Source organism: Gopherus evgoodei, chromosome 2 (genome assembly GCF_007399415.2).
Source record: "Gopherus evgoodei ecotype Sinaloan lineage chromosome 2, rGopEvg1_v1.p, whole genome shotgun sequence".
Lineage (NCBI taxonomy): Eukaryota > Metazoa > Chordata > Testudines > Testudinidae > Gopherus > Gopherus evgoodei.
Genome location: NC_044323.1, coordinates 88081898 through 88103426, shown reverse-complemented (window position 1 = coordinate 88103426; position 21529 = coordinate 88081898). Strand labels below are relative to the sequence as shown.

The window sequence follows — 21529 nt, the reverse complement described above, 5'->3', positions numbered from 1 at the left end:
TAAAACATGATCAGAGAAGCAAATCCAGATTGGCTGATCTCATGCTATGAAGTTTATTATGTCTGTAAAAAAATCTTAATGCTCTTGAACAATTGTAAAAATAGCTTTTATTCTGAGTGAAATAGGCAGTCATAACAGCCCAAACAATGACACTGACTTTTAAAGCACCCAAAGCTTTGACTCACATTTGGGCCAAAACATATTGTTATAATTCTTACTTCACTCCAAGCTTTTTTTTAAAAAAAAAACTTGATATAAATCTATTTGGATTTTTAATGTATAAAATTCAGGAATTACTTTATGGTGTGCCAAGCCAATTTTAGCTAATAAATCTTTACAATCAGGCAATTAAGATTCCCTTCAAAGGAATGCAATTTTCCCATGTCAGTTTTATCTCACAGCACTTTAATATTGCCAGTCACTTTTCACTCTCTACTCGCTATGAATATTAAAATATTTAATACTGCATTATTGTTTCAAAGCAGAATTAAAAGCCAACTACAGACTGCATCAATGTCTTTTTAGTCACATTTTTCAACAACAAACCCCCAAATTATGTGTAGCTTTAATAATCCATATTCCCTAGTGGACCAACTATTAAATTGGGACTCTAGACACCTGGGTTCTAGTCCTGGCTCTGCCCATGGTCTGCTGTTTGACCTTTGGCAGGCAACTTCATCTTTCTGTGCATTAGTTTCCCCTTCTATAAAACACAGATAATGATACTGACCTCTTTTATAAAGTGCTTTGATATTTCTGGGTGAAAAGAACTAGGTATTATTATTATTACCTGCTGCTGTCATGTGGGACATTGTTCCTCAAAGCAATCAAATGACAAAATGACAACTTCTGTGCATGCATTTGATTGGCTAGCAAATCTCATTTTTTTAAGAGATTCAGAGACCTTGATTTTCAATTTTAAGCAAGGGAGTTCTAATTGGTAGGTATTCTAAGGTAAAAAATGGCACCAGAGACTGCTGAAAAAACATTGTGAAAGTTGTTATCCCTAGTAACGAAGATACCTTCACTTTCAGCTCTCTAACTACATGATACTAATCTTACAGATATAACTATATGCAGCAATGGTCATTATTTCAAAGTTTTATATCACCAGAATCAAGCCACAGGCCTTTCGTACCAGATACCTCTATATTTTGATGATTATTCTGCCATCTCAATCCTAGAGATTTTTAAACACTCTGTGCCAAGGCAGGCAAAAATACTTCAGATGTACCCCAAATTGGGCGTAAAGAGAGATTTCAGACTACAGCCAATCATTGCTTTTCAAATTAAAATAATAGCCACAAGATAATCCTTGTGTGGCCATTTTAAACATGGAATTGCAAGTCAGGTTTTGGGCCTAGCAACACACAGTGATGTGTCCTTTTAGACCACTATACAGCTGTAGCCCCAGAACCCTGCTACAGCTGGTAGAATGAGTCTGTACCCCCACACACACACTGTTAAACAGTGTGAACCAGGTGACTGAGGCTCTCTCACCTCCAGTAAAATAATGTTGGGCCTGTTCCTCTGTGTCTCCCCACCCACTGATAACCTTGGCAGTGTCCTTAAATTTCCGGATTTTTAAGAGGAAATCAGAATAAAAGGTTCAAGTTCCTCATGCTTCAGATGTATCACGTAGACTGGCCATCCTTCAAATGTCAATATCTTGACCATCCTTACTACATTATAATGTCTGAGACACAACAGGTGTTTTCTATTTTAAGGAGGGTAAACACTGACCTTTAACTACCATCACTGCATTTTGCTTCAGGACATCAAGCAATTTTGTTTTTCCACCTCTAAAAACATATTGGAGGGAAGGTCCTTAAGAATTCAAGCTTGATTGCCCCTCATCCTCTCTTCTTTCCTTGCCTTTGCCTCCCCCAAAAGAATAAGCTCCTACTGGTTTCTGTTAGGTACGTACTGAATCTGTTGCCCCAATAAGCAAAATTAGCCTGATTTTTAGGGAAGCACCCTGCAGCTCCCATTGAAATCAGTGAGCACTGTACCTTTGTAAAAATCAGGGAAAAGTACCTCAAATTTAAATGTGAGCTAGTGATGAGTATGAGGAAGGAATCTCTTCTGTCAGGAATCACTATTACAGCTTTCAATATTTAATGTCCTTCAGTGAAGATGCCAGTTTTCCATTTAATCTCCCCTGATGAAAACTCTTTTGATGTCTAATGGCTTTTTAGGTGTAGATGGCTGTTTAGTTATTAAAGTAAATGGATATTAAACGGACAGATAATCAGGATGCAGGAAGACAGATGTACAATTTATGCCAAGGTCAGGGGCTAACCTTGGTGTTTGTGTTGTGTCTGACTGATGTCTTACCTTCCATAACAGCACAGCCAACAACAGGAAGATGAGAATTCCCACCAGCAAACTAATAGCAATGATCCATCCCACAACATAACCACGAGGCTCCATATTGTGCAAGGCCTCAAAGACCACCTACAAAGCAATTAGAAAAGATCTTTTACAACTGGAAGCTGTACAGTTTTCCCTGGTACTCATCTTATTAAATACAGAGCAGTTTAGTTTCACTGATCATATTTCTAATGTAAACAAATGTTGAGATGAAATGTACATAACTGTTTAAAATGACAAGCATGGAATGTGTCCTCAATTTCGTGCTTTCAAACTATTTTTTGCAAAGATTTCCTTAAAAAATTGATTTGAGTCTCAGTAAATATCATTCAACAAATACCTGCTTTGTCATTTTCCCCCAGATGCTGATCTTGCTCCAGTACCTGCCTTCAAAAGTGACCAGTGGTTTGCAAAGAACACTTTATCCTCCTGTTGGTACGAATTCCCATGACACTGAAAACATTTTGCACTTCATTCATCAATTTTTCAGTGGTGCCAATCTCCCAGACACTTCATGCTAAATGCATAAACTGTTCTCACTGGAAGTAGAACGTTCCTCCTTGCTTCACGAGATATGCAGTTTGAGTGAAGCTAGGGTTTCAGTGGAGTCCTCCTCATCCCAGACCCATTCCCTGTGCACTTTAACAGGTGTACAGCGAATGAGGAAAGGACTCCTGAGGATCCCTGACTTCATTCACTGTGCACTTTCCTCTAAAATACTTCCCTGTGTTGCAATGTCAACCATGCACATGTTCTATATATCACCTTCCATAGCTGCGCATTTAGGTAAGCAAAATGTTTTGCTCTTACACTGGGTGTGAATTTCAAAGGCTTATAATTCAGTCAACTCAAAACTAATTTTCACTGGAAAAGTCAGAAGTGATTCTCTTCAAGGGAGGCTATTTCATCACATTAACCTCAACCTCAAACAGCTAAGACTGTTTTTTAAAAGGGGGAAAGAGAATGTTCCTCTTCCAACCCAGGCTTACCCATTTTTGCTCAAACTTTTTCAAAAATTCACATTTGGAAATTGTTGACTGGAACATTTTAGCCAGAAAGGAAATTTTTGGAAATTATGAGTGACTGAAAACAGGGGGTTAGAATTAATAACCATTGCACTTTAAGATATTTCCGTGGGAAGAGAATATAAATGACATGCATCCACCTGTGAAATGTTCATGGGCTGGGGAAAGTGGTGCTTTTCCAACTCCTCCTTTCTCTCCTATCCCTTCTGCTGCTTGTCACAGAAACAGCACCATTTATGACACAGCAATGGGGAGGGGGAGAGGGGGTGATATCAGACAAATGTACATACATGGCTACAGAAATTATCTGTAGAAATTAAATACACAAGTTAAAAAAAAGCTAAAATTTGGGGCCTTCCACCCTTGATAGTGGCTGCTCAATAACTCCTCATTACAGCACTCCAGCATTCCACAGGCTGATATTAATGAGACTGGACCATACCATTTGTGGAAGAATGCTAAGGATACAGCAAAACTTACACACATTTCTTCTCCCTCCATGCAAATAGTTTTCATACCAGTTGGTAATTCTATCTATCCACCAGATGTTTGATCTGAATGTAGCATGAACAGCAGCAAATGTGTAAGGGAAGCTGAAACATATTAATCGGTGGCTGCCATTTTCAAAATATTTTCCCACAGCCAATTGCACCAGAACTCACAAAGAGTTCTGTAACCATCAGCAAGACCCATTTTCTCCCCTTTCTGCATTGTTCAAACTGCAGTTCAAAGCTACACCTTTCTTCAGCAGGCAACTGCACTGGGAAGAGAATTCAAGTACAGTCTGGAACTTAGATGCATGAAACTGTACATCTCTCTACTGCATACACAAGGCAAGCAAAACACAGACCTGTTATTTTAAATACAATTTGCTCTGTGAGAAGGTGGGGGAAGTATGTTTGACTAACTGATTCTCTCTAAATCTGAGATTCCTTGTTTTTCATGGATTAAAAAAGAAACAACCAAATGACCAATAGGATAAAATCGACAACACATAAACGTCATTTAAAAAACTCCAAGCTACTAATATCACCTTGAAGTGAGAGGTCCCTCTAATGCAGAGGTGGGCAAACTATGGCCCACGGGACCCTCCTGCCCAACCCCTGAGCTCTTGGCCCGGGAGGCTAGCCTCCGGCTCCTCCCCTGCTGTCCTCACCCCCGCAGCCCCTGCAGCCTCAGCTCACTGCGCCGCCGGCACAATGGTCTGGGCGGCGGCACAACTGCAGAGCCGCAGCCTGACCCAGTGCTCTGTGCTGCGCAGTGGCATGGCTGGCTCCAACTGAGTGGCACAGCTGCCTGTCCTGGTTCTCTGGGCGGCTTGACTGTAGCGCCACCAGCCACTGGTGCTCCAGGCAGCGCGGTAAGGGCGGAGGGAGCACGGGGGTTGGATAGAGGGCAGGGGACTTTGGGGTAGTTGTCAGGGGGTGGGAGTGTGGATAGAGTTAGGGTTAGGGGTCAGGGCGGTCAGAAGCTGGAAAACAGGGGGGTTGAATGGGGCAGTCAGGAAGGACAGGGTGGTTGGATGGGGGTGGGGGCAGTCAGGGACAGGGAGAAGGGGTGGTTGGATGGGGCAGGGGTCCCAGGGGGGAGTCAGGAATGAGAGGAGGGGTTGGATGGGGCAATGGAGGGCAGTCAGGAGTGGGAGTCCCAGGGGTTCGTAGGGGACAGGGAGGGTTGGATGGGGCAGGAGTCCCTGGGGGTGTCAGGGGGCAAGAAGAAGGGGGGTTGGATGGGGGAAGGGGCCAGCCCAGTTTGCCCGCCTCTGCTCTAATGCCAGTCATCTTGTAGAGATGCAGTGGTTACATTTACAATTCTTTGTGGCAACTGGTAGTTTCTTTCATATATTGCAGAAATTTTAGTGCACTGTTAACTTCTTTAGGCTTACAGAGGATATGGTAGAATAGTTTACTTTAGCAAAAAAAAATCCAAATTCAAGAAAATGTTTCCTTTAAAGAAAAATAAATGAATGTGAACCAGCAGGTATCATACACTGTTCCTCCCTCCCTTGGGAAGAGCATCAGAATAGCTGGTCCCAAGTTTAAAGTTTCAAATATAGAACCTGGATCTGATTGTGTGTGGTTATGAGTTTGAATTTTCAGAATAACCTCCGAAGGATGAATTTCCCCAAGCACTTCTTTTTGCTCAGCACAGAAGTGCTGGAAAAGATTTAAAGATGTTCCAAGCAGATCACCTCCTAAGTAATCCCCTCCCAGCCTCCCAGCAAACATCATGGCACTAATATTTCATTTGCCACAATCACATTGTTCAGCCTTTGTCTGACACTCTGTAGCTGTCTTGTGTTACTTCCTTGTTCTCTGTCTACATCAATCTGTTTTCTCTTGTCTCATTCTTTGATTGTAAGCTATTCGGGGCAGGGACTGTCTTTTTTTGTTCTGTTTTTGTACAGCAACTAGCACAATGGAGTCCTGGTCCATGGCTGGGGCTCCTATGTGCTATGGTAACACAAATAATAAATTATAATAATAATAAGATGTCCGAGCTCTGTGGTAATTACCTTTCACCTCAGAGGTAGATAAGCTTTAGCATTAAACATTAGCACAGTGTGTGTAAAGTACTTTGTGATGTCTGGATGAAGATCGAGTTTCATCGAGTTTCCTGTCAAGTTTGGGCTGTATGAAAACTGGTGTTAGGAAAATGCCACCTTGAGGAACCAAATATTTTATTTTTAATCTTCCTTGTATCGTTGTGCCAGTTTGGAAAGGTGATACAATGTGTCAGAGGTAGCTGGTTTCTAGTGGTGGCTGCAATGTGCTTCTGTCCTCTAGCAATATAAACCAGCTGACTGTTGCTCAAAAGACCGATGCCACAGTTATTTCCCATTGTAACTATAGGGAAAAAAACTTTACTATCTCATATGCTGCTGGGCAGGAACTTTGGCAAATGCTGACTTTTATGTAGTAGCTGTCTGCAAAATTAGGCGGTGTTCTCCAGCCCCTTCATAGCATACAAATGTCCATGTCACAAAAATCACTGGCTCTTTGTCAACAGACAGAGACCAAGGACTTAATGGAAACGGAGAATGGCCACGGGTGCTGAAGGTGGAACACAAGCTGATTTTGTGGCACTCACACTGCCTGGGTCTTGGCCATCAGTCTCAGGGGCTCCGCATTTTAATTTAATTTTAAATGAAGCTTCTTAAACATTTTTAAAATCTTATTTACTTTACATACAACAATAGTTTAGTTATATATAATAGATTTATAGAAAGAGACCTTCTAAAAATGTTAAAATGTATTACTGGCACGTGAAACCTTAAATTAGAGTGAATAACTGAAGACTCGGCACACCGCTTTCAGAAGTTGCTGACCTCTGGACTATATGATCACCTCTCTGGAGATAGAACTCTTTAATTCAGGTTCGAGGCTGGGATAATTGGGAGAAGCCTTCACAGTCACAGCCCAAGCTATGCTTGCTCAGTGGGTGGGGAGATAAGAACTGTTTTATTCATTATCTGGTGTCTTTTCTAGCACTAAATCAACTGTAAATAGTAGAAATAAACACTTATGACTATCTTCTTTATGGTTTTGTGGTTTGGAGAGGAGTGAGGAAGTTGTATATCTTAATTTACTTATCCCTCTGAAGCCCTCAAATACTAACCACAACCAAGCTATAGGCACAAAATAATCAAGCCTACAATTATCGAATTCATGGCTATGAGAGTTCTAGTGAAGAAAAAACAAAACCAAAATAATCAATACATCATATGTCATAATCCTTATCAGCAAGAGGACATAAAACTGAGCTGTGGGAAGCTGGGAGAAAAAGAAGCAATTCATCTCTATAGAGTTTGGAGGCAGGCAATGACTTTACTGTGCCAATCTGCCTCCCTGATTTGAAATGCTTACAACTGAAAACTCTGTCAGAAAACAAATCTTGGACTTCCCATTCCTGTCCAGCTCGATAGCACAACTTCTTTAGGACAGCTACCATGAATAGTAATGTAATGCTGTCTCAAATCTGACAAACTTCCCACATGGTCTTGAAGTATATATTATTTGTACAGGAGAAAAGGGTGTGTTGGGGGCAGGGGCAGACTTGATCTGAAAAGAACATGAAACGGTCATAAAATATGGAGTAAATTAAAGGTTGATTTTTGCGCTCTGAACAAATGCCAAGGAAATGTAGTGAAAAACTAGGTTCTCTCTAGAATGTATTAGGATTTCGATCTGTATATTTCTCTTTTAAATTTCACACTATGCTTATGGATTCTCAAAGTGGCACTTTAAATGATGAGAAGGGGGAAACGTCTAAGCTGAAATACCCTTTTTCATTGCCCATGCTGTATGTTGAACCCAGTGTACACGGATGCCATGCAGAAAGTGCTCTTGTTCCTTAAGAGCAATTTCATCCTCATCCTTTACAGCAATGCAGAATTGCACAATTTCATTGCTCTCTGACATTTTGAACTCTTCTGACAAAGGACATTTTTATCAGCTCAAAATTTTGCTTTACCAAATTAGTGTTTTATGTTTCTGACCATCTTTGTGAACAAAAAGGGGACTACAGAAATCAGTTGCTCTTAAAAAGCTTATTCTTTACCATCACAATTCAGCAAAGTATTTTAACATGTTTGTACGTCCTATAGGTTTTAATGGTACTTAAGCATGAGCTTGAAATTAAGCTTGTACTTAAATTCTTCGCTGAATAGGGATGGACTATTGAATCAGGACATATAAGGATGAGGAAGATAATCCAATGAAAATTGATTTCAAACGCATAATTGTCAAATCTTCAGTAGTCCTGCCTCGACTGCATTCCTTTTTACCCATATTTCTAACAGAGAAGCACAATACATTCTGGGTACCATACATTGTTCTACATTTGGGGATACACACGTTATCAAAAAGAATACTGTATTCTACAGGAAACACCTGTGAGAGGTAATGTTTTGGACCACTGCATACTTATTTAAAATAACAATACTAGCAAACTGAACAGCTTGTTCTTTCGAGTACCATTTTGGGGGAGTTCCAGTAGAGACGTCATACACACAGGAGGTTTAAGTATCAGACACTAAGATACCCATATGAAAGCTTGAATGTACATGAGACACTTATGGGCAGTGCTTGGGGTGAGATATTTCACTACCTGTTCATCTCCATGTGATTTGCCAATTTCTTTCTCAAGACAAACCCTACTTTTGGGGTGCTTTGCTGCAAAAGCTTCAGACATGTCATTTTGAGTTCTCCTTCATCCACCCAGCTAGGTGGGCTCTCACTTTCTCCTGAGAGGGGCTGACAATTATTGGATTGGTCTGAGTGAGATGAAATTCAGCCTATCCTTCCCTCCATTCAGATTCTGAGCAGCGTTTCTTCTTCCTTTATTGATAAATTGTATAGTTCAACTGCTTGACCGTGCTTTGGTTCATCACGAAATATAGTGAAGTGACCAAATAACCAATATCAGTCAGGTTTATTGCTCTAAGCCAATAATATTACAGTGCTGGAAAAAGGTTCAATATGACACCAGTCTCTGGGAAGCCATCTCATGCACAGAAGGTGTGCTCCAAAAGTTACTCCCCTAAATCCATCTTTTTATACCTTTCCGATTTACAAGTAAAAGCTACAGTGTGCGCCATTTGAATCTAAATTTAATGAATCAACTATCTGGTTTTTCCATGGTGTGCCCCCTTATATCTTTGTTCATAACACACCCACTCCAGGTCCCAAGAGCATGAAGACACTTTTTGGTTTGCATCAGACTAGAATATTCTTATGTCTTAATCCTGACAGTTTCCTAATCTATTTAATCCAAAGCTGACTTTAACAAATGCCAGGTGTTATGGGATACTTCGCATAAGTGAACAAGATTATAGTAAAGATAATGGAATTCCTTCTCCTGTACAGAAGCAGTTGCATGACACTGTCACTGGATCTAACAAGTCAATCACTACAGTCTTCTAGGACTAAAATTATTGTTCTGAGAGACACTTCCAGAGGAGAACAGAGTCCCTTCTACATGCACCACATGGCCTCAAAGACTGAAAGTCTCACCTCTGTGAAACTACTAGTTATAAACATCAGTTTCAACTGCTATGAAATTATGTGAGTCTTATCATTGCAGGCACTAAGCCAAATCCAAATCCTGATCACCTTATTCACATGATTGGACAGGGCTACTTGCGTGAACAAAGTGAGCAAGATTTGACCTGTTGACACAGAGTGAGAACACATTGGAGGAAGCCAACAAATAGGGCTTTTGAGCTGTGCTCCGGTTCCGCTCCAGCTCCAGGCAAAAACCTGCAGCTACACTGCTCCAGGGCTGCTCCGCGCCCCACTCCAAAACCCTGCAAACAAAACTCAGAAAAACTCCTGATACAGTCTTTAAAATTGATATCTACTAATTAATGCAACTGTTCTAAAAAAAAGGATATTCCATCCATTCAGTAATATTTTCCAAAGGGGAGCCTCTTGCTATCTAGTTGGCCTCTATTTAGGGTTTTGCACATCCCTTGCAGAGAATCTATGAGAGTTTGGGAAATGAATGAAACCACATGAATGGACTTGTTATCATAAGTATTTAGTACACTAATCTGGAACTGTCTCGCCTCCTGTTTCATAGTGTTCCTGTTTAAAATTGTTTGAGCCGTGAAACTGGGTGCTAAACAGCAAAAAAAAAAACCCAGTGAAATCAGGACAGCAAGTCAGCAGAACTGTCTAAATCAGTCTTAGCTAACAAGTCTTATTGGCTTTACGGAAATTAGCGTGATAGAATGTCTGAGGAAATTCTGCTTTCACTGCTAGATACCAACTCTGTCAGCTGACTCAAAGCACGTCAATGAACAGCAGCTCAGATGGAGCCAGTGGCCAAATGGATATGGTACAGCATCCAGTGGTCAACAACAACAACAAAAAGAGAGAGAGAAAGGGATTTTTTAAAAGAAGGGAGTGAGAGGAATGGACAAAGAAATTATATCCCTCCCCCACCCCATTTCTAGTTACAACTAAATAACTGTGGTTTGCAACAAGTATTGTTCTCAGCAGCATTCCAGCAGGAGGAGGAGAAAGGAAGAAAAAATATGAATACCTTGAGCCAAACCACGTCTTAAATTTTTCTCTCAGCACGACCCTATCCAAAACATACTACAGTGGAGAAACCAACAGATATGGAAATAGCATAAGGGAGACAGAAAATAGCATTCACATTAGAAAAGACTGCAATCACACATTGATTTACACTATTAAAATATGCCAAGCATGTTCCCCTTCAGTTTCATCTTCTCAGAAACCAGCAGCAACCTTTTGTTTAAAGATTCATGTCTTTTCAGAGCACGTACGATGAACTCTATAATCACTGCAACCCAAGGCCTTCCAGGAACAGGAAAAGAACAATATTTTTTCCAAGCATTTGATAAGAATGAAATACAGGAGACCTCACATTGTGATTAAATCATATCTAAATTTTGAGCACTAAATAATAACAACCCCCTACAGTTCACAAAGTGCCAGTCATTGGGAAGGATCCCCGAAACCTTTACAAATTGTGAAATCCTGGTCCTGTACATTTCAATGGGGCTAGGATTTCGTCTCAAGTACTGCACCACTAATCAATTAAATGCAGCCACAGAAGTGCAAGAATCACTCAGTGCCACCCAACTGAATTAAAAAGACACCTAGAGGTAGGCCAATAGGCAGCGCTGCAGGCCAGTTATGGGGGTGTATTGGCAGAGAGGTTTGGGGAAACATGACTGACTAACCAACGGTATGAGCCCTATTTTTATACAGCTATATCTTGAAGTCCTTATTCAGACAAAATTCCCATTGAGCCACGAGGAGTTTTGATTGGATAAGGACTGATAGATAAAAATTGAGTAATTACCTCATGATTTAACCCATGCAATAAGTACTGAGATACTCTACAGAAACAGAATATTTCCTTTTCTTTCCCATTTCTAACCAAATGTCTATTTCTGTTCTTTGAAATACTTCCTAAGTTTAGTTCATTTGGGGGCAGGGACTGTATTTGTACAGCACCTAGCGCAGTGCTTCAAGGACAAAAGAAATCATGTTCATGCTGACTGGTACAGATACAAGAAAAATCTATGGTATGTGTAAGGTACATGCTTGCAATAGGTCAGATTCTGCATGATGAGTGGAATTTTGTTTTAGAAGAATTCAGGTGCAATGAAATGTCCAAAATCCTGGTCAGTAAGGCCTGAATATGTCAACGGGACTACTTGCCTTGCTGAATCCAGTTCTAAAAGAATAACTGTTGTACAACATTAAATCCACATCTTTCTGTTAATGACCATATTGCAGCCCTCTACCATGCTCGGTATATATTATGTATATAATTAGTAAGGGGATTGCAGATGAAAGGTGTTATATAAATATAAAAATAATGTTACTCTTTCTAATTGGGACATATTGAATTAGGATGACTGCTATATAGGAGGGTGCCCTGGAGACTGATTTAGCCTAATGATAATGAACAACTGCTGCTTAATCAGAACAGTATTAGCATATTCTGCATAATAGATATCCACCTGCAAAAACCTGGTCTGAAGCCTGGCTATACATTTGGGCCTAGCTACTTTACGTACATGGTATATTAAACATTAAGGCTGAGATATACAAAGTTGCCTTTGGGGACTTAGATGCACAACTCCCATTAAAAAAAAATGAGAATTAAGTGTCTAAATCCACTAGGAGGATTAGAAAATCTCAGCCTAAAGGCTTTTTTATGGTCATTAACACAATATTAAGCAAATTAGAAAAAGCTGTAAACAATCTTTAAACACAGGGCTCCCAGACTGCTTGTATCATGAACATGGATAGTTTTTAAGCAAGATGGAGCTATTAGAAATAGACTCAGTAGCATCAGTGATAAATAAATACTCTGGATGGGATTTTCAAAAGTGTGTAAGTGCTTTAGGAAAAACCGGTTACCAACCTTTTACTAACTGTTGTTCTTCAAGGTGTGTTGTTCATGTCCATTCAAAGTAGGTTTGCGCACGCCGCGTGCACACCAGCCGCAAGATTTCCCCTAGTAGCGCCCGCAGGGTCAGCCCTGGCGCCCCCTGGAGTAGCGTCACTATGGCCCCCTAGAAAGGGGCCTGCCGACCCTCTACCCTCTCAGTTTCTTCTTGCCAGCACTCCGACAGAGGGGCAGGAGGGTGGGTATTGGAATGGTCATGAACAACACATCTCGAAGAACAACAGTTACTAAAAGGTAGGTAACCGTTTTTTCTTCGTCGAGTGGTTGTTCATGTCCATTCAAAGTAGGTGACTCACAAGCCTAACCTTAGGTGCCGGGGTCAGAGGTCCCTGCCGACTGAAGCATTGCACAACCGAAGGTAGCATCATCCCTAGCCTGGCATGTGATGGCATAGTGCGACGTGAACGTGTGGATGGAGGACCATGTGGCAGCTCTACAAATCTCCTGAATCAGGATCTGAGCCAGGAACGGCGTGGAGGAGGCCTGCGCCCTGGTAAAGTGGGCCGTAACCGGAGGAATAAGGGTTTTGGCTATACGATAGCACTCTCGTATTCAGGCAGCGATCCACGAAGAGATCCTCTGAGAGGAGACCAGGAGCCCCTTCATCCTATCTGCCGCCGCGATGAAGAGCTGGGTTGACTGTCTAAACGGCTTTGTCCGTTCAACATAAAAGGCTAGGGCCCTGCGGACATCCAGAGAATGCAGTCTCCTCTCCTTACTGGAAGAGAGTGGCTTTGGATAAAACACTGGCAGGAAGATATCTTGTCCCATGTAGAATTGGGAGACAACCTTGGGAAGGAAAGCCAGGTGAGGTCTAAGTTGGACCTTGTCCCTATAGAAGACAGTGTACGAGAGTTTGGATGTCAGTGCCCTGAGCTCTGATATCCTCCTTGCCAAGGTGATCGCTACAAGAAAAGCAATCTTGTATGACAGGTACAGCAGAGAGCATGAAGCCAGGGGCTCGAAGGGAGGACGCATGAGGACGGAGAGGACCAGGTTCAGGTCCCAGACAGCAGCTGGTTGATGGACATGCGGGAATAGCCTGTCCATGCCCTTAAGGAAATGACTAACCAGCGGGTTTGCGAACACCAAGATGCCCTCTTCTCCCAGGTGGAAAGCCGAGATGGCCGCTAAGTAAACTCGAACCGAGGAGAGGAAAAGGCCCAACTGTCTCAGGTGAAGCAGATAGTCTAAGCTAACAGGAATCGGGGCCTGCAATGGTTCCTGTCCTCGCTGACCAGACCAGATGGAGAAGTGTTTCAATTTGGCCAGGTAGGTGGCCCTGGTCGAAGGTTTTCTGCTACCGAGCAGCACTTGCCTGACCTGTTGGGAACATTGCTTCTCCATCGGGTTCAACCATGGAGCAACTAGGCTGTGAGCTGGAGAGATTGCAAGTTCGGGTGGTGAAGGCAGCCCTGGTCCTGCGCGATCAGGTCCAGCAGCAGGGGCAGCGTCAGGGGCGCTCTGGTGGACATGTGCAGGAGCAACGTGTACCAATGTTGGCGCGGATACGCCGGTACCATCAGGATTACATGGGCGTGATCCCTACGAATCTTGAGAATTACCCTGTGTATCAAGGGAAATGGAGGAAAGGCGTAGAGCAGCCCTTCCTTCCACGACAGATGCCTTCCTCCTGACAGAGAACCCGGGTGGTGGCCCCGGAGGGAGCAAAACCACCAACACTTCCTGTTTTCCTTTGAAGTAAACAGGTCTAACTGGGGATGACCCCAGAACCGGAAGATTGAGCGCACTATGTCCTGATGAAGGGACCACTCGTGAACCCGGAAAGAGTGGCTGAGGGCGTCTGTCAGGCCGTTCTGTTCCCCTGGGAGATAGAACACCGTCAGGAGGGTAGCATTCTGAATGCAAAAGTCCCACAGCGTGAGGGCTTCCCTGCACAGGGGAGAGACGCATGCACCCCTCTGTTGATATAGAAGACAACTGACGTGTTGTCCGTGAGGACTGAGACATATCTGCCAGCCAGGTGGGATTGGAAGGTAAGACAAACCAGGTGAACAGCTCTCAGCTCCCTGACGTTGATATGTAACTTGAGGTCCTCTTGTGACCACAAGCCGTGTCCTGAGATCCCCCAAGTGCGTTCCCCATCCCCGATCCGAGGCATCTATCACCAGGGAGAGGGAGAGTTGAGGAGTGGCGAAGGGAACACCCAAGCACACCTTCTGTAGGTTGAGCCACCATTAGAGAGAGCTCAGCACCACCTGGGGATGAGTCACCACTGAGTCCAGGGGATCCCTGGCCGGGCGGTATACCATTGCTAGCCAGGATTGTAGTGGGTGGAGCCAGAGTCTGGCATGGCTCACCACATTGGTGCACGCTGCCATGTGGCCCAACAGCTTGAGGCAGTTTCTTGCCGTGGTGGTCGGGGCGCGGTGCAGACCGAGAATGATCTCGGACATGGACTGGAACCTGGACTCCGGAAGATACGCTCTGGCATGTGTTGAGTCCAGGACTGCCCCTATAAATTCTATCCTTTGGGTAGGAGACAGGGTGGACTTGGCCTCGTTTAAGAGGAGGCCGAGCTCGAAGAAGGCCCACCGGATGAAAAGCACTGAGCTTCCTTGGAGCGGCCCTTTATAAGCCAATCGTCCAAGTAGAGGAATACCTGGATACCCCGCTTGCGCAGAAAGGCTGCCACGACTGCCATGCACTTCATGAAGACCCTTGGTGCCGTCGATAGGCCAAATGGGAGCACTGAGAACTGCAGATGGGCATCGGCCATGACAAACCTGAGGTACCGACGGTGTCAGGGGATTATGGCAATATGGAAATATGTGTTCTTTAAGTCGAGGGCGGCATACCAATCTCCTGGACCCAAGGAAGGAATGATCGCAGACAGGGAGACCATGCAGAACCTGAGCTTTTTCACAAACTTGTTCAGCCGCCGCAAATCCAGGATGGTTCTGAGGCCCCCTGTTGCCTTTGGTATTAGAAAAAACCGGGAGTAGAAGCCTCTTGCCCCTGAGCTCCTGAGGAACTTCCTCCACTGCCCCTGCTATGGGAGGGACCGCACTTCCTGAATTAGAAGTTGCTCGTGAGAGGGGTCCCTGAAGAGGGACGGGGAGGAGGGCTAGTGGGGCGGAAGGGAGGAGAACTGGATAGAATATCCCCTGTCTACCATGCGAAGCACCCAACTGTCCGACTTGATTCGGGACCAGGCATGGCAGAAGGGGGACAGAGGTGACCCAAAGGTAGGGAAAGAAGGATCCGGAGTCCTGATCAGTAGGCCGTCCTCAACTGTACCATCAAATAGGGGGCCTAGGACCCGACGACAGTCTCAGCTGGCCGGATGCCTGGCCAGAGGAGTGGTGCTGGTGGCGCCTTCACCTGTTCCTGCCCCGTCTGCACCCAACCTCTGGACGATTCTTAGGCTGGTAAGGGCGCGGGACCGCTTGCGGCCTAAACTGCCTACGTTGGGTTGCTGGGGTATGCAGGCCCAGCAAGTGAAGCATAGCCCTCAAGTCCTTTAGACTATGAAGACGCTTATCCGTTTTGTCCGAAAACAGCGTCCTTCGAAAGGGAGGTCCTGGATAGTCTGCTGGACCTCATAGGGGAGGCCCGAGACCTGGAGCCAGGCTCCCTGCCTCAGGACCAGACCTGTTGCCATGGAGCGTGAGGCCGAGCCCACTGCATCTAGGGCAGCCTGAAGGAAGGCTTGGGAGATTAGCTTTCCCTCTTCCACCAAGGCTGAAAACTCTGCCCTCGAGTCCTGGGAAAGGAGCGCGGCAAACTTCGACATGGCCGAACATGTGTTATGACCATATCAGCTTACGACAACCTGTTGGTTGGCTATTCGTAGTTGAAGGCAAGTCGTGGAGTACACCTTTCTACCAAAGAGGTTGAGCCTTTTGGAGTCCCTGTTCTTTGGCGTTAACCCTTGAAACCCTTGACGCTCCCTTTGGTTGGCCGCATCTATCACCAGGGAGTCCGGGGAAGGGTGGGTGTACAAATGCTCATGCCCCTTCGAGGGCACAAAATAACGCCTCTCTGTTTTCTCGGCAGTAGGAGCCAATGAGGCTGGCATTTGCCATAAGGTGCGAGACGTGTCCTCTATGGTCTTGATTAATGGTACAGCCACCCTGGATGGTCCCGATGGAGCCAGGATGTCCAATACCGGATCTATGTCCACCTCAATTTTCTCAGCCTCGATTGTGAGGCTCTGAACCGCTCGCCTGAGCAGTTGCTGAAGGATCTTAGTGTCTTCCAGGGCCAGTGCCGTGGTCGTGCCCGCGACCGCCTCATCCGGGGAAGAAGAGGAGGAAATCACTTGGATCGGCCCATTCTCTGGCACTTCCAGCCCTTCGGGTTCCGGTGGCACATGGTACCGAAGTTGTGGGGCCAGTGCCGGTTCCAAATGCGGCACCACGGCCGGTACTGGGGATGCCAATGAACGACTTGGTGAGTCTGGCGGCACCTGTTGATCATGAACAATGATCGCCGCTGGTGCTGATGCCTGGCTAGGGGGTGCTGAACTCAGATGCAGCACACCCCTGCCTGGCGACTGTGCCGGTGGAGGAGGCAACTGCGCCGGGGCCACCAATGCCGAGGAGACCGAGGCCGACCTGGAGTGAGGACCAAACGCCTGGCCCACCGACTGGTGGTAGACCCAGGGGGTCCAAAATGGCCACTGAGAGGGCAGTTGCCATTGCTGCTGCCACTGTGGTGGGTGCCACTGGTGGCTCACCCCCGAAGTCGATCTGCTGCTCCGCGACTGGCTAGAGTGGTAGGAGTCTGCCTCTGAGTCTGAGGTCTCTGAATAAGAGGACCTGGGGGGAGCAGCACCCATCGTCGCTGGGGAGCGGCGCGGAGGCGGGGAGCTGTCTCTCTGGTCCGGTGCTTCCCAGGTGGCGCGGGACGGAGAGGGAGGTGACAGCATGGCCGACTTGTCCCTAGACTGTACGAGGGGAAGAGCTATGGTCGGCAACTCCCTGTCCTTGTATTGTATGCACGCTGCAAAAGCTAGATATAAAAGGTGGGGATAAAGAAATGGTGGTGGTCTTGTCTATTAATTGTATACCTTTTTGGATATTGTCTTTGACCCCAAATTATTATTAAAACATTTACATATTTCAAAATGTCATATCTGATGAGATTTTGCTGAGGAAAAACCCCACTGGAGTTTCAAGGAAAATCTGAATTAGTTTAAAGCTGACATCAACATCACAGTGAGAGACCTAACTTAATGCTGGCGAAGGTATCACAGCAAGTCAAACCACAGAAACGCTATGAAATACTGCTACTAGTGAATTCAAAGAAAGTCAGACTCCCTCATTTTTGTTGGCCAAACCCACAAATTCCAGTTGCCGAACTCCCCTAATGGATTCCATACTAATGGGACATGGGAACATCTCTTTTCAGACTCAGGCACTTACTGTTGCATCTTCAGGATTCCCATTAGACACTTCCACAATCCTGAGTGTTGTGTCCACCCTCACCTTCGCCCTTGTCACAAACTGGATGACTGATGAACTGTCCTGAGAATTAAAAACAAAAGTAGTTAAACAACCTTTTTCAATGTAATAACATTATATACTCCAGGGCAGCTAGATTGGCAATTGAGTGCTATGCTGATTAATACTGCCTGAAATCACATGCACCTTGAGCTGGGGACATGGATGGACAAAGTACAGTGCATTATCTCAGACTGAAATTAAACCCATCATACAAAACTTTGGACTTTTCTTTTTTTTAATTTGGTTTTGGGCTGTTTCTAAGGCTACCCCAACCTCAAAACACAACAGAAAATCACAGCACATTGCCAATCAACACAGACAAGCTAAATCTTGACCACACTGGTTCCCAAGTAGTTAGAAACAGATATTTGGAAGCTGGGATAGACTTATATATGGTATATGATAAAACTGTTTAATTATTTAAAGTAATTCCAGACACAGCACACTGCATAAAGCTGAAGTATTTGATTTATATTTCCATTAGTAACAGTGACTTTGCCTTGTATTTTATACAGAATGTTTAAACACAAATTTTCCAACCAGTTGCCTTTTTAAATACATTATTTACTCTTATACAGTAGATGTTTATGTAAGGTTGCTTTTGATTTAGGACTAGATTGCGCTATTGCCGTGTTCTGAGGACAATGCATAGCCATCTTGCCCAGGTGGAAAACTGAGGGGCATCATGCACCCACTCCCCAATATAGGCAGCCCACTCTGTTGGGGGGTGAGGAAACACTGCTCCACCTAAACCCTGCCCCCCTTCTGGCAAGTTGCTCCCAAGGGGAAGCATTTAGGATGCAGCCTCTGCCCTCCTCCCAAGCATCAGGGCTGTCCAAGTGTGAAGGGCTACTCAACTCCCTTCCCTCTCAGTTTGCACCCACACAAGGTGAGGGAAAAATCTGGCCCTTAGTGAAAAACAGAGTGGTGTATTCTCATAATTACAACTCAAATGAATTTAATGAACTCTTTACCACACTAGCATCAACACTGCAAGAATAAACTGGTGGTTGGGGACACAAGTATCCATTTAAATGTGAAGTTCACTATTCTATGCGGGTGACACCATGACAGATATGACAATTTCCTGCACTTTCTTGGACAATTTTTCTTGAATTAATGTGTATGTGTTATTGCGGGATTGTATGTAACTACTCTAGCAGACATGGATAATGTAAACCTTGGGAAGCATTGGGAGCTTCAAAGGACTATACTGAACAACAGACCAGCCAAGAATAAATTTTTGGGACAAACAAACTTAAAACGGGTTTCCCAGAAAATAGCTGGGAGGAGGCAATAAAATTATCCTGCTCCAGATCTATCCTTTAGAAGCCAGGCCCTAAGGAGAAACCAGTTGTCTGGCTGATTACCTGTTCATGGTCTCTGCAAAAGCACAGACCCAAACTAGATAAAAGAGTGACTCACAGATTCATGGGTGAGCTTGTTCTGAGCCATAGCTATTATGAACTTGTGACCACAGGGAAAAAACCTTCAGTGTGGTCTGAAGGACTGGTCACCTGACAGACTTTGTTGGGGTGATCTTAGGTAAGCTTATTAGCATGCATGTAGTTTTTTTAAATTATTTTAACATTTTTCTCTATAATGCTTTTACCTTAAGAATAAATGTACTTGCTTAGAGCTGTGTGGTATCTTAACTGTGGCACTCATACTCACTATAGCCTCTAAAGAAGAAAGGCAAAGCAGCCTGCTGAGACAGTCTGCGTTCTGGCGGAATTCACAGTACAGGCAGGGAATGATGCAGAATGGGGAAAAAACCCTGTCAGAAGGGAGATCCATGTCTCCATTCAAGAGAGGTGACAGCTGGGGAGTTGGAAGCCTGAGAATGGGTACACTTTGGGATCATAGAGGAGGAAATACAGGTGCAGTTGCCCTGAACTGTGATAGATACACTTGCAGAGGATCTGCACTGGACATCCCATGGGCCTGGTGCAGACCTTCTGAACAGAACTGAATTTGACAGTGTACGCAAATGCATGTTTAGTATACTCAGTTACCTGCTCGCATATGTAGGGGTATTGTATGTGAGCACAACTTAAAACATTTGGCTCCATCTATGTGCTCTTTCTTCAAACATGGACAAACAGCAGCATGCAAGGTGATTTCAGCTGGAAAGACCATGAAGACATCAACTGGTGTCTACCTAATCTTTAGGAAAAGACCTCTCAATTTTTATTTTTAATCTAATAGCTGTCACCAACAGATTTATCTAACAGATTTATTTTATTATCCTCCTACTCTGATTATCTTACAGTACATGATCTGATAAACCTTAGCTGCAGCTAAATTGTAAGCTACAAGAATATCCCCCCAAAAAACTCATCTACAAAATAAGTGGAAACGTAGTAAACCTTCTTACAGTTTACAAATCTTGTTATTTCATTCACTGACAGAACAGAACATTGCTTAGCCTGCTATCATATTTCTCATCATGAATGTTATGTTTCTTATCTTGAGCCTTCTTATGATGGCTATGATGTTTTCTTTTTGTATAACAAATATTTGAAGTTACAGATTAAAAAAATGATCAGGCTTCTACCCTTGTATCTCAGTCACAAACAGATAAGGATAAATACACAGCTCATAGTTTATGCACACTTACTCTGCTCATTATCTGAATGTTTTAAAAACCTTATAACTTTAACACTGCACATATGGCTGTTTTTGTTTGATTTTATTTCTAAATGTATTAATTTCTAAATGTAATTATTTCTTTTTCTTTTTTAATGTGCTTAAGAAAAATCAGTAAAATCTACGATTACATCTCCAGATCTACTGTTCACAAGGCGTAAAGTCTTATTTTATAATTATTTATAACACACACAAAGGGGTGAGCATCCTCAGCTCCCATTGAATTTAGTGGGAGTTGAGGCCTCAAAGCACCCTCCAGGACTGACATCTTTCAGTTACCGTTTTCTGGAATTTTCCAGCCACTGCCATTGCAGCTGAACTTTTACATAAAGTAATGTGTTAATCTAAAGAGTTTCCAAGTGTGCCAGAGTTCCCAAAACCAGTTAATTTCTAAATATCAGCATTTTGGCAATGACTGGGTATTAGAATAAATGGGGTCAACTACTGAATGTATTGCAAAAATTGAAAATTTACAAAAAAATAAAATAAAAGCATGACAGCCTTAAATAAGAGTTTCCATGAACTATCGATGAATCCTGCGCATTCCCTCCTGACTCCACCTGTGCATACGCACACATATACACATACCCCATTCTTCTGAAATGAGAGAAAGAGTTTTTCAAGTATGAAAAGTTCTCCACTGTCATTTGAATCCCAGCTCAGACTAAAAGGCTTCTCATATGCTTCTCTATGAAATCCTTATTCATTCACAGTATAGGATGACGTGTCTAGTAAAGCCATCTTATAGCGAGTCATACAGCAATTAGAGTGGTTGAGACGTGCCAGCTATTTTTCATAGGATATTGAGAATCAAAATTTTCTAAATTTCTTGCCATTTTTATTTATTTTTTCAATGAAAAACCAAAACCTGAAACAATTTAAGTTTTCAAAACTCACTTCAGTAAATAATTGTGGGCTTCAGTAAAATGTTTTGGTTTTTGAAAAAACAAAAATTGAACATTTTAACCAAAATCTGAAATTTTTAAACACAAATAATGTTCAATTTTTCGTTTCAACAAAAACAATTAGAAAATTTTGACCATAATGAAAATT

The 21529-nt window shown here is 43.5% G+C and overlaps 1 protein-coding gene across 1 annotated transcript in view; it reads right to left on the bottom strand.

Annotated features, from left to right (window-relative positions):
• Positions 1-21529, bottom strand: part of ITGA9 (integrin subunit alpha 9) — a 299490-nt gene that overhangs the window by 26442 nt on the left and 251519 nt on the right. The window contains exons 26-27 of the mRNA XM_030551304.1: positions 17747-17848; positions 2338-2457 (exon numbers count right to left, since the gene is read on the bottom strand). Of these exons, the coding sequence (XP_030407164.1) occupies positions 2338-2457; positions 17747-17848 (222 nt within the window). The remainder of the gene's footprint in view (positions 1-2337; positions 2458-17746; positions 17849-21529) is intronic.